The sequence below is a fragment of the Prunus persica genome, chromosome G1 (assembly GCF_000346465.2).
Source record: "Prunus persica cultivar Lovell chromosome G1, Prunus_persica_NCBIv2, whole genome shotgun sequence".
NCBI classification, from domain to species: domain Eukaryota; kingdom Viridiplantae; phylum Streptophyta; class Magnoliopsida; order Rosales; family Rosaceae; genus Prunus; species Prunus persica.
The window spans coordinates 45414276-45425789 of record NC_034009.1 but is presented as its reverse complement, the minus strand read 5'-3'; the positions used below and the strand labels follow the sequence as shown (position 1 = coordinate 45425789).

The following is an 11514-nucleotide window of genomic DNA, read 5'->3' as shown; positions in this document are numbered from 1 at the left end:
AGAGTGGGATCTCATTTAGATAAATTAAAAATATTATTTTAACCATTTGATTTTAATTTTGACTTCTTTTTCTCGCTAAAATCAAGTTGAAAAAAATCTGTTCTGTTTATATCTATTTGAGAAAGCTTGAAAAATCATAAAAAGTTGGTTCCCATTGCTTGACACGTGGCCAGCTTTTAAAGGCTCCAAAAGATTATATAAATAATTTTTTTTATAAAAAAAAAAAGTAAAAAAAAGATGCATAATTGGATTTTAAAGGGAGCTGTTGGATTCCAACGTCCCTTTGATGTGAGCCTTCCACGTGTCCAGCAAGTTGGCTTTGTCCTGCCATTCCTTCACATGATGCGCAAGTTGGCTTCGACTTAGGGCCCACAGAAATTCCACTCGGACTAGAAAGTTGGGCCAAATTCCACCCAAAATTTCAGTTTGACCCAAACTACCACCCTTCCTTATACATGGTTGGAGAAGGTTTTTGGGGCTATAATCCTAAAATTTGGGTTTGACCCTCATGGTTGGAGATGGCCTTAGGGGCATGTTTAGTAGGCCTCACCGGACTGGACTGGATTAATTAGCACTTAAAACCCATGTTTGGTAAAAAGAAGGACTAACTTAGATGAGATTTATATAGTCCAACAGTACAAAAAAGGCCTCACTCGCTTGTCCAATCTTGCGAGCCTGAAACTTGGTTCACAGAATAGAGAGCTCGCTAAACATAACACACAAGTCCAAGCCAACGTCTCTCTCTCTCTCTCTCTCTCTCTCTCTCTCTCTCTCTCTCTTTTCCTTCAACGTCGACTTTGCTCTTCTTCGAAGTTGTACCCAGGCAATTTTTTTAGTCTCTCCCTTTACATACCTCCCTTCACTTTGTCTGCAAAACCTTGTAGCTCTCCACTCTCATTATCTTCCAATTCCCTTTCATCTTTAACTCAGAAAATGAAAATGGAGATGCCTAGAAGATGCCTAGTTTGAGAGCAGCAGTGGGTCTTCTTCTCAAGGCAGTCTCCAACAAGAACAACCAAGGGCGGATTTACACTTGGGTTGGAGTGGAATCCAGCCCAGTGCTGAATTTTTTATTTTTTTATATTTAAAAGTTTTTTTGTGTGTGTGTGTAATTTTAATAGTCTAGCCCTCTATTTAAAATAAGCCCAACTCTCTATGTAGAAATGAGCCCATTCTTAAAGCATATGGGAAATAGTAAACATGCAATCCATAACCTATATAAATTTGATTAGAAGCAAACCTCAGAAATTTTCTTCTAGCCACCCAAAACGCCATATTTGAACCTTCAGAGCCTATAATAAATAGCTCTCCCCCTCTAAAAAATTGTACCAACCTATCTTCAGTTGGTTCATCAATCTTGGTAAGTTTTTCTCCTTTTTTTTTTTTTAATACTCAATTTTTAATTTTAATTGTTGTTGTTGTTAAGTTTTTATGATTTAGGGTTCGGGTGAAAACTTTTTGGGATTGTTATATATGTTTTATTTTTGCAACTTAAATTATTAATTAGTATATATGATTTTTCGTGTCTAGTATTTCTTGTTAGGATATCATGTCAGATGATGATAATAGACCAACAAAGAGAGCAAAAACTATTCTTCAAAAAAAAAAAGAGTAACGATAACAAAGATACACACACCTTCTGCATATAATGTTGATACTTCAATTCCTGAGGAACTTTCTCAACTCAGATCTTAAGTAGTTGAACAATGTGTTTGATTTGGTATTTATTTATATTTTGTACTTCTTTGTGTTATATTTGCTCGTAATGTGGCCTTGTTTGATTTATAAAATTTTATTCACATTTTTGTTTCATAAGAAAAAAAGAAAAAGAAAAAAGTCTTATAATATATCTCCTGTAAAAATAAAATAAAAATAAAAATAGCCCAGTCCTATTAAAATTCCTGGGTCCACCATTGAGAACAACGCTTGTTATCCATTTTACTGCAGCAGTGGGCATTAGAAGATGTCTTTCAGTTGCTTCCGTTGATCGGAGCCGAGCGTGGCCACCATTCTGGTTATGGCCAAAGAAGAAGAAAGGGATCAATAAGATCCCAATTGTGTTTTGGGCATTTTGGTATTTTTTTAATTTTAATTTTGTGGTGTGGTAATTGGTTTGTGAAAAGTTGTGGTGTGGGGCTAATTGGGTTTATTTTGTTTTTCTCTTTGAAAATTTGGAAAGGAATACAGAGAGAGAGAGAGAGAGAGAGAGAGAGAGAGAGAGAGAGAGAGAGAGAGGAAGGCAGATACGGGAAAGAAAGGTAGGTCCGTACTTAATCCAGCTTGGCCAATCTGAACTAATCCAAGATAGTCCCAGAACTTAGTCCAGTCCATGACAGTCCGCCGTACCAAACGACCCCTAAGAGTGTGAGATGGATACTTGAATTCTTCATCCGGACCTATCCTGATTTGGATTCCTGTTATTGCTTCACTGACATAGCTTCTAAAGTATCTTTAAAATTTATCTTTTTATTATTATTATTAATATAAATTAAATAAAATTAACTCCTCAATAAAGATCACAGGACGCAACCATCCACTCTTAATCCCAAAGGATAAAGGACCTAAACTTCTTAGAGCCCCCCGCCCCTCCTCATATATATATATATATATATATGATGGGGGACAAGAACCAAAAGCTCGCATAAAAATATAGTAGCCAGAAAGCGCTAACGTCAGAACCAGTAATAATAACTCAAAAGAGCACATGAACAAAAATAAATAATGAAGAAAGCAATCAAAACCTATAGTAAGGTCGAGAAGAAAGGTTATGAAAAAAGAAAAAAAAAAAAACTGAAGTTGCAGAAGGGTGAGAAGAGTCCTACTAAAATATTTCGAAATGATCGATGTCGAAATTAGCTAAACAATCATTGCAGTAGCACTCCAAGTTCCAACAACAGTGGAATAGAGTACAACAATGTAATAACACTACAACGACAGTGCTACAACGACGCATGATTTTCAATGTTATTCGGCATGAAAGTGAATGAGCATGGTTTATAGTCTAATTGATGACGAAGATTAGGCCTAGCTGAGACGAAAGTGAGCTTTATCATACAATTTCCAGCAGTGGTTTCTGTCTCTCATAGTCATTTTGTGAGATTTATAATCAATGAATAAAAATAAATCCCACGGTGCTCCACATCTAAAATGAAGAATGCCAATAAAAGCCACAACCAAATATTTTTGCTCCAAGTTGTGGAAAAAAGCACCACAACCTTTTACTCAATAAATTAACAGCCCGAATTCAGGTGAGAAACAATATCATCCATATATAGAAAAATTAGTGTTGCAAGCAATGACAACCAACATTTTTCTTTTCCAACAAACTGTGGGGCATCAGTTTACACAAATGGGTTATTGTTCATCTTGCTTCTCTTTGGTGACATTGCTACAGCTTTTATTGTATTGCAACAATGCCATGTTCTGTGTATGCGATACTGCAAATCGCCGGAGGAAGATTTCATTTCAATTTTCCATTTAAATCTTTCCTTCACTAGAACAATTTTCCTATATCTTACATAGCCTCAAATAAAACTCGATGCTCCAACAGTTCTGATAAAACACTCCTCATTTTATCAACTGAGACAGGTTTCAGTATAACTCCATCCATACCAACCCTCATGCAGTTCTCCTTTGTCATCTTGTCTATATTTCCAGTAAGTGCTACTAATACTGGCCGTTCATGACGTTTTGTAAACTTTTCATGTATCCGGACAGCAAGTTCGTAACCATCAATTCCAGGCATGCACACATCCATAAACACCACCTTGTGCTCTTGAGAAATAACGTGCAAGAACTCATCAATTGAGCTTACAGTTGTTACATCACATCCCAGGTGCACAAGGAGTCCCTTAGTCACTGACCTGCTGACCCTAACCATTGAAAAGAAAAGAAGAAAAATTACAGCACTCAGACAATACATATTCCAAAACCATAATTACAATATAGTTCAATGAACTCAAATACGACTAAAAATTTCCAGAGTTTCACACCATTCTTCAATTACTATATCTGACAATATATATTGCTTGTCTTAATTTCAATATATGTGAAGACTTGCTCATAACTAAGCTCAACAAAGGTCTGAAGGGCATGCAAAAGGGAATATAGAGAGAACTGCAAATTCACCCTCTCAAAAGTTAATCTATCCAAAAAGAGCATTAAGGTTAAGCTATACTTCAGAAGAATGGATGGGTCACCAGAAAACTGTGACAGGAAATTCTGGACATTAGGTAACTCTGGCTTTAGGACATTCAAGGCTCGTTTGGGAGTGCTTTTGAAAATGCTAAAAGCGCTTCTAAATGGGTAAAAGCACTTCCGTCCGTTCATAACGATGTTTGGCAAAAATGGTAAAAGTGCTTTGGGTTAGTTTCAAAAGCACTTGGAGTGGTTTTTCAAGAAGCACATGAGAGTTACTTCTTCTTAGAAGTGCTGCTGGGCAAAAACACTTGGCTCCCTTTAATGAAAATTTAAAATGTGGCAAATAACCAACCCCACCTCTTTTTTTCTTGAAATGCAAAAATACCCTTCTTTGTTCTATCTCTCCCAGACTCCGACATCTTCTTTCTATCTCTCACCCTCGGCATTTCTCTCTCCGTTGGCTAAAACCTGGATTACCTTTCTATGGGATTAAGTTTTTTTTTTTTTTTTTTTTTTTGTTTTGTTTTTGTTTTTGTTGATACAACGATAGGCTAGGGGAAGGGGCTCAAGCACCAATGTGCACATATGGGGTTTCGAACGGGGGTGCCATGGGGGAAAGGGGGAAGTCACCACCACTGCGGTAGAACCCATTGGCTAAGGGCTTTTAGTAATATTTTGGATAAAGAAGGAGAAGTAGAAGATCTGGCCATGGCCACCGTTGCTCCTCTGGCAGATTGTATCCTAATGATTTTATAAGTCTGGGTATAATTTGTTTTTGGTTTTCCTTATCTCAATTGGCCCCTGTTCTATGATTTCTTTTTGGATCACACTGGATCTTCTCTGCCTTTGTTGTTATTGTTCCATGGTTTGGGTTTTCTCTTTTTTTTTTTTTTTTTTTTGGTTTTAGTTCGTATGCCTGGACTTTGATAATTTCCTTTTGTTTTGGTTCATAAGTAAAGTTTGTTGTGGTCTTCATTGAATTGACGGTTTATATTAGGTGATTTTCATGAATTGTTCATAACTTGTAGTGATTGAAATTGACTAATGGATTTTTATTTTCATGTAAAATTCAAACTATTTCCATTGCTTCAGGGCCTAGATTCATGTGTTGTTTTTGTTTGTTGATTGTATATGGCTATTACAGATGTGCAGTATAACAGATTCTTTCAGTTAAAATTTGATTGATTTCACAAAAGTATGTATTTCTTTCAGTATGTATTTCTTTCACCATTTGCTTTCTTTAGAAGCAGCAGATTTGCTACACAAGTTGTCATAGAGTCTGGAAATTCCTGAGCCAACCAAGAAGGTTCTATACATTTCAATCTGCTAACTGTTTGGGAATCAAAGAAACTATGATTATTTGCTGAACTAAAGTGGAACTTGAAAATGCATTCTCAAATTGCATGTTGAAAGATTCAAGTATTTATCTTATATGTGGTTCTACTATGATAACGTCTTATGATAATGTCTTATGATAATTTGGTACTCTAATATAAAATAATCTTACAAGCACTTTTTATTTTAGCAACCAAACACTCAACAAAATATCAAAAGCACTTCTACAAAGTATAAAAGCACTTCTATATGTGACAACCAAACAACAAATTGCTTCTTTCTAGAAGCTATATTGGCATAAGTGCTACTGGCATAAGCATTTCGGGAAGAAGCACTCCCAAACGAGCCCTCAGTACTATAGAGTTCATGGTAGGATAACCTTGGACAAACCCACAGAAGTGGTTGAGTCGTGATTGGGAATTAAATTAAAGAAGAAAAACAAGGCATTAGACCTTGAATTGCATAAACATCACCAATAGCTAAAACTGCATCTTCTATAAGATGTAAAGCCTGTTCATTTACAAGGGTTACACCAATATATGCAAGCTTCTACTCCGTTGATGACATCGACTATCGATTCAGACATTATGAAACAACAAACTACTAAATACCAAATTAATGCACCCACTAAGTCCAGGTCTATCATTTCCCAAGTCCAATCTGTTACATCTCCCAGAAAGATAAGAATAGAGTAAATCATACCCAATTTAGCTTGATTATAGCCTCATACCCTTCGGAAAATAAATATTGCAAGAGGGCTGCATCTAAAAATCAAGAGAGTAGTAAAGTTGCTATGTTACTGACCCGTTATCATCCATGACAAGGACTTTCAACCCTGGAAAGTTCGTTTGTACATGATTTGCTTGCACCTTAGTCACAAAAGGCAGCTTAGATTCATTTGAACGCTCTGCAAATCCAAGTTTCACAATGAAAATGGCAGTGCATCCCTTTCCAGGACCTTCACTTTCAATCCAAATATGCCCCTCCATAAGATTTACAAACCTGATCACATCATACAAAACAAATTGCATTACAACTGCGTCTTTATTGAAATATCTCTTAGAAATATTGATTCAAACTCTACAAACCTTGAAATGCTTAAAAAGTGGGTATAATAGCTAATACACGCTCAATTCACAGTTTTCCTTTTCGCATTCTTTTTTCCGGGGAAACTATAACTGTAAGCCCTGTATTTTGGGCCACTTTTCGATTTGGGCCCTATAGTTTATTTTTTGCAATCAAATCCCTATAGTTTGTTAATGCTAGCAATAAAAAATAAATCAGATTTTCTAATGTCACACTCATGGAATCTTCACACGATGCTCACAAAGCTCATGTGTGGGGTTATGATGGTAATTTGTGTGTGTCTTTCACAGCTCAATAACAGTCCCTCAGCAATTTGGGTGTAGTGAATTGAGGACCAAAAAAGAAAATGAGCTGGACTATAGGACCAAAACTATAAGTCCCCCTTTATGTTTTGTGGTTTGATTGGACTTTAGAACTCAATCAAACTGGAATATGATAAAACACAAAAGTACCTCTTACAAATTGCAAGGCCAAGTCCACTACCACCAGAATTTCGAGTAGCTAATGACTGAGTTTGGGCAAATTTGGTAAATAGCTTTGGAATATCCTGCGGATTTATTCCTGATCCTGAATCTTTTACCTACAGCGGTAAAAGAGAATGTAAACACAATACTAACTTCAAATCAACAGAATAGTCTTCCAAAGAAGGAATGATTTCAATCAAGCATTTGAAAAAACAAACCTGTACACGCAGATAAAAGTGATTATCGCTTTGCGCCGGAAAAAACTCAGGAGCACGGAAATCTCTTAAGGATTCTGATTTTGCAACAAAAGCTGTGATTGAGATGCTCCCTTCTTTGGAGAACTTAACAGCATTCCCAACAACATTTAGAACAATTTGCATGAGGCGCTTTTCGTCACCTACGGCTTGCACTGGCAAATCTGCGGCTAAATTTAATGAAACCGATAGCTTTTTGACAGATGCAACAGGCTTAATCAAATTATGAACCTGCAATTGAAAACCACAGATCTAACTGAAGCAAACTGCTAAAGAAATTAATGCAATGCTTCAATGAAATCTAAATTAACTTATGTGCCAGAAACACGTAATCCAACCTCTCTGAATACAGAGTGGAGGTTAAAAGTTGCTATCTCAAGCTGAAGGCTGCCATCTTCAAGCCTTGAAAGATCCAATACATCATTTATGAGGGTAGCCAAAAGGTGACTACTCTTTAAGATTGTTTCCACCATCAGGCGCTGCTCAGGTGTCAACTCAGTTTCCTGCAGCAAGGAAGAAAGGGCAATAATTGCATGCATGGGAGTTCTCATCTCATGGTTCATAACAGCCAAGAAATCATTGCGAGCACGAATTGCAGTTTCCGCTTCCCTCCTGGCCAGATCAAGTGCAATATTTTGCTCCATAAGGAGATCCCTTGCCCTCATTGACTCTTCTAATATTGCAGCATGTGACAGAGCAACTGCCACCTGAATCAACAACTCAACAGTAAGAGTAAATAAATTATTGCTTCTTTATATTATAATTAATAAAACAATACATTATTACGGCAAGCAATAAACAGGTAAAGGACATCCTCACATAAGAAATATGTCATTATTTATTTATTTATTTTTGAAAAGGAGAAACTTTATTTCATAGCAAACCATACAGAAAAGTGGGCAGGTAATCCACCAATAACAAAAAGAAACAGGAAAGCTAGTACAGAGATCTACAACTATGAGAAGAAACCAATCCTAATCAAGACACTGCAGCCTTCCAATCAAGCAAAATGTTTGAAAGGGATGTATTCCTAAAGAGAGGAGAAACAGAAGCCCATAGCGCTGCCCAATACTTTGCCTTTTTTCCCCTACATTTATAACTTGCTTTTCTATGTTTAATTACCTTTCTTCTATATTACAACAATATTTCTCAAAAATGGAATTCATTTCCCAGGTTCATCTTTGCAACAATTAACTACAAATTATATCATAGTTTCCTGAGATTTGATGCAACTTCATGCTAAACAAAAGGTTACTGTCTAAGGATTAGCTGAACGAGCTTCCAACCTTACGAAATAGGATCTTCACTTGGTTAGGGTTGACCCTAGGGCAAATCTTAACCTCAATCCATGCATTATCACCCATGCACCAGACCAGAAGCTTCTATGTGAGAAAACTTTATAACAACAAATGAATCTTCTATTAAATCAGCACTAAAACTTCCCTAACAACTTCTTAGTTCTGGTGACACCTCAAGCATCAAGTCCGACTTCACAGTACCAGATGCCAATACTATCCTTGATAACTCCGTTAGTACCTGTTTCTATTTTTCACCTAAAATTTCTTATGTTGCCGCTAATTTTCTACACATCGCATATTTCCGCATGAAACATACAACCACTTAATAGGATTTGGATTCCAAATCAGAAAGTATTGAAACTAAACTAAAACTCTAAGAAACCAGAACAAGGACTAAGTCACATCACATCGAAAAAAATTTATATACACCCCTTGCTCTTAAAACATAACTAAATCAGCAAGAAAAATTAAAATAGAACCTAATAGCAACTCAATTAGCCAATGGAAGCTTCCAATCAGGTCCAAACGTGGGGGAGTCGTCACACATTATGTCAAAAGATACACATTGTGGTTTGTTACCTGATCAGCAACTACTTCAACCAGTTCCAACTCATGGACATGCCATTGCCTTGCACTATCAGAGGGAAGCATCAAGACCATCAAAGCATAGCGTTTCGTTGACAGCTCTGGCCAGTCATTAATTTGGAAGTTAGAGAGATGGAGGAGCGGGACACGAACAGCAACAACCTCCCCTGGCATGTGCTTTCCTGCAAGTGGCCTCATTCTTGCCACTGGAGAATTAGGAGATATTTTTAATGCGCGGTTGCTACTAAATACTTGATTGATCACAGGAAGATGAATGGGTACAGTATATCCTACTGGATTCTGCTGACGTAGTGTATAGGATAGTTGAAGCTCTAAGCCAGTACGTGTCGGCATCCACAAGGCACACTCTTCCAATGCCAAAGTTCTACCTAATTCGACAAGTGTGGTTTTCAGTATAGTATGCCTATCAAGAGTGCTTCTGATCTCATGGGTCAGCATCCTGACATGTCGACCAGTTTCCTCTTGTGTACGAATAAGACCCATTTCTCTATCGAGCTCTGCAGCCTTGTTCTTCAAGAATAGTTCCCTAGTTTTAACACTCAATAAATCAGGAATAATATGTACAAGCATGAGGGCAGTTGCACATGACACCACAGCAGTTAAAACCTTTGCAGTGGTCATTACTATGGCCACAGTTCTTGAATGCATGCTAAAAGTCCATAAGTTGATAAGATGCGTAGCTCCGCACAATACAATGAAAGCACCAAACTGAACAAGGACCCATCTGTATGGAAACACTGCAGATTTCTTGACAAAGTAGATCAACTCCAGGGGGATGGAGAAATAAGCAAGTGCAATAAAGAAATCCGAGATGTACTGATACTTCATCAGCAATTCATCAGCTGGCCATTGTGGCTCAATACAATTGCATGCTTCCATGATAATTGGGCCACTTAAGTTGATATTACTTGGTTTCCTACATTACGAAAACATGTTAGAGCATCAAATAAAAACATAAATAAGCATAAAAATAAAAAATAAACGACCAAAGAAGAAATTCCATTAAAAAACTAAGCACACAATATTACTGATTACTGAAAAAAAAAAATAATTACAACGATCACCAAGCACATTATATAGTCCTATGAGGTTCTACTGTGGCAACAAAGCACCAACTAATATTGCTCATAACCTAGTGCAGCATGACCAAGCACATTGAGGTAGACAAACATTTTACCAATTTACCCAAAAAAATAAAAACTTTAGCAACCAATCGGATATTGGCTAAATATGTCAAAATCAACACATCGGGTGGAAAGATAGGATGAACAAATAAAAAAAACTCCACAATTTCAGGAATTTAATCTGAAATTCACCAAAATTGAACATGAAGAAGAGAAAGAACAAGAAATCCCTCCAACCCCAAACCCTAATCAGAGTTGTAAATTCTTAAAACCTAACCCTAAATTACCCAAATTTTAAGCTAAACCCAGCGAATTAACACCTAAACATAACAATCAAAAGGAATCAAACATAACAGAGCACTCAGAACTCAGTGGAAGAAAATAATAACTGTAGAGCTGAATCACCTCCTTCACTTTCTTCAAACCCTTTTCAGCCACCCTATGTCGTTGAAGCATCTCTACCAAACTATCCATTCAACACAGATCGGCAGCCCAGACAGCCGACCTCAATACATTAGAGGCCTTCTTCTTCCTCTTTAGATTGGCACCCCAACACATCAAAGAAGCTTCTTCTTCTTCCCCTCACCCAGAAGCCTTGACTCCTGAAGAGCTAGCTCGCTCGGTGAGCCTCTCTCTCTCTCGCTCAGCCTATCTCTTATCACTCTATGTCCCCCCGAGAAATCCGAGTCCTCCCTCTCTCTCCCCGAAGTCTCTCTCTATCTGGTAAGGAGTCGTTTTTCAGCAGCTCGAAGCTGACGTGGTTGAAGACCTTTTTCTCGCCTTGTACAAAGTCAAGTGCATTCACCTCTACACAGTTACTTCTCTCTCGAAGTTCAAAAAAGTCAAAAAGTACATGGTAATTTGAAAAGGTTAGGTTGCAACATTCTCTTCAATTTAATTAAGGCAATATAATAAAAAAATATAAAAATATGTAAAAAATATTTATATATTTATTATCTGAACATTTTTAAAGTGGATTTTATTTTTTTAAAATAAAATTAAATGTTTTGAATAGTCAAAGTTAACTTATCATTCATGAATAGAGATAAATTAATTACATCTTTGATGATTGAGTTTGACAAGGTTGTTGAAGAGATTTTTTTATGATGTAGTTCACTTATTTAAGCATCCCAAAATTGTTGAATAGGCTATTGAAGATGTTCTAATCCTAAATATTTAAGTTCTTTTATTTTCAATTTTACACAAT

At 36.7% G+C, this 11514-nt stretch overlaps 1 protein-coding gene across 2 annotated transcripts; it reads right to left on the bottom strand.

Annotated features, from left to right (window-relative positions):
• LOC18791754 (ethylene receptor) lies at window positions 3244-11083 on the bottom strand. Of its 2 annotated transcripts, none has more exons than XM_007225161.2 (7): window positions 10713-11083; window positions 9157-10099; window positions 7618-7986; window positions 7244-7510; window positions 7014-7141; window positions 6280-6477; window positions 3244-3872 (listed from the first exon to the last, which is right to left on the bottom strand). In XM_007225161.2, exons 2-7 carry the CDS (start codon window positions 10060-10062, stop codon window positions 3515-3517), a joined length of 2226 nt encoding a protein of 741 aa, XP_007225223.1. In that variant the 5' UTR covers window positions 10063-10099; window positions 10713-11083; the 3' UTR covers window positions 3244-3514. The 2 variants fall into 2 exon arrangements, with proteins under 2 accessions (XP_007225223.1, XP_020420391.1); XM_020564802.1 differs by having other exon boundaries at window positions 3470-3863; window positions 10713-11057.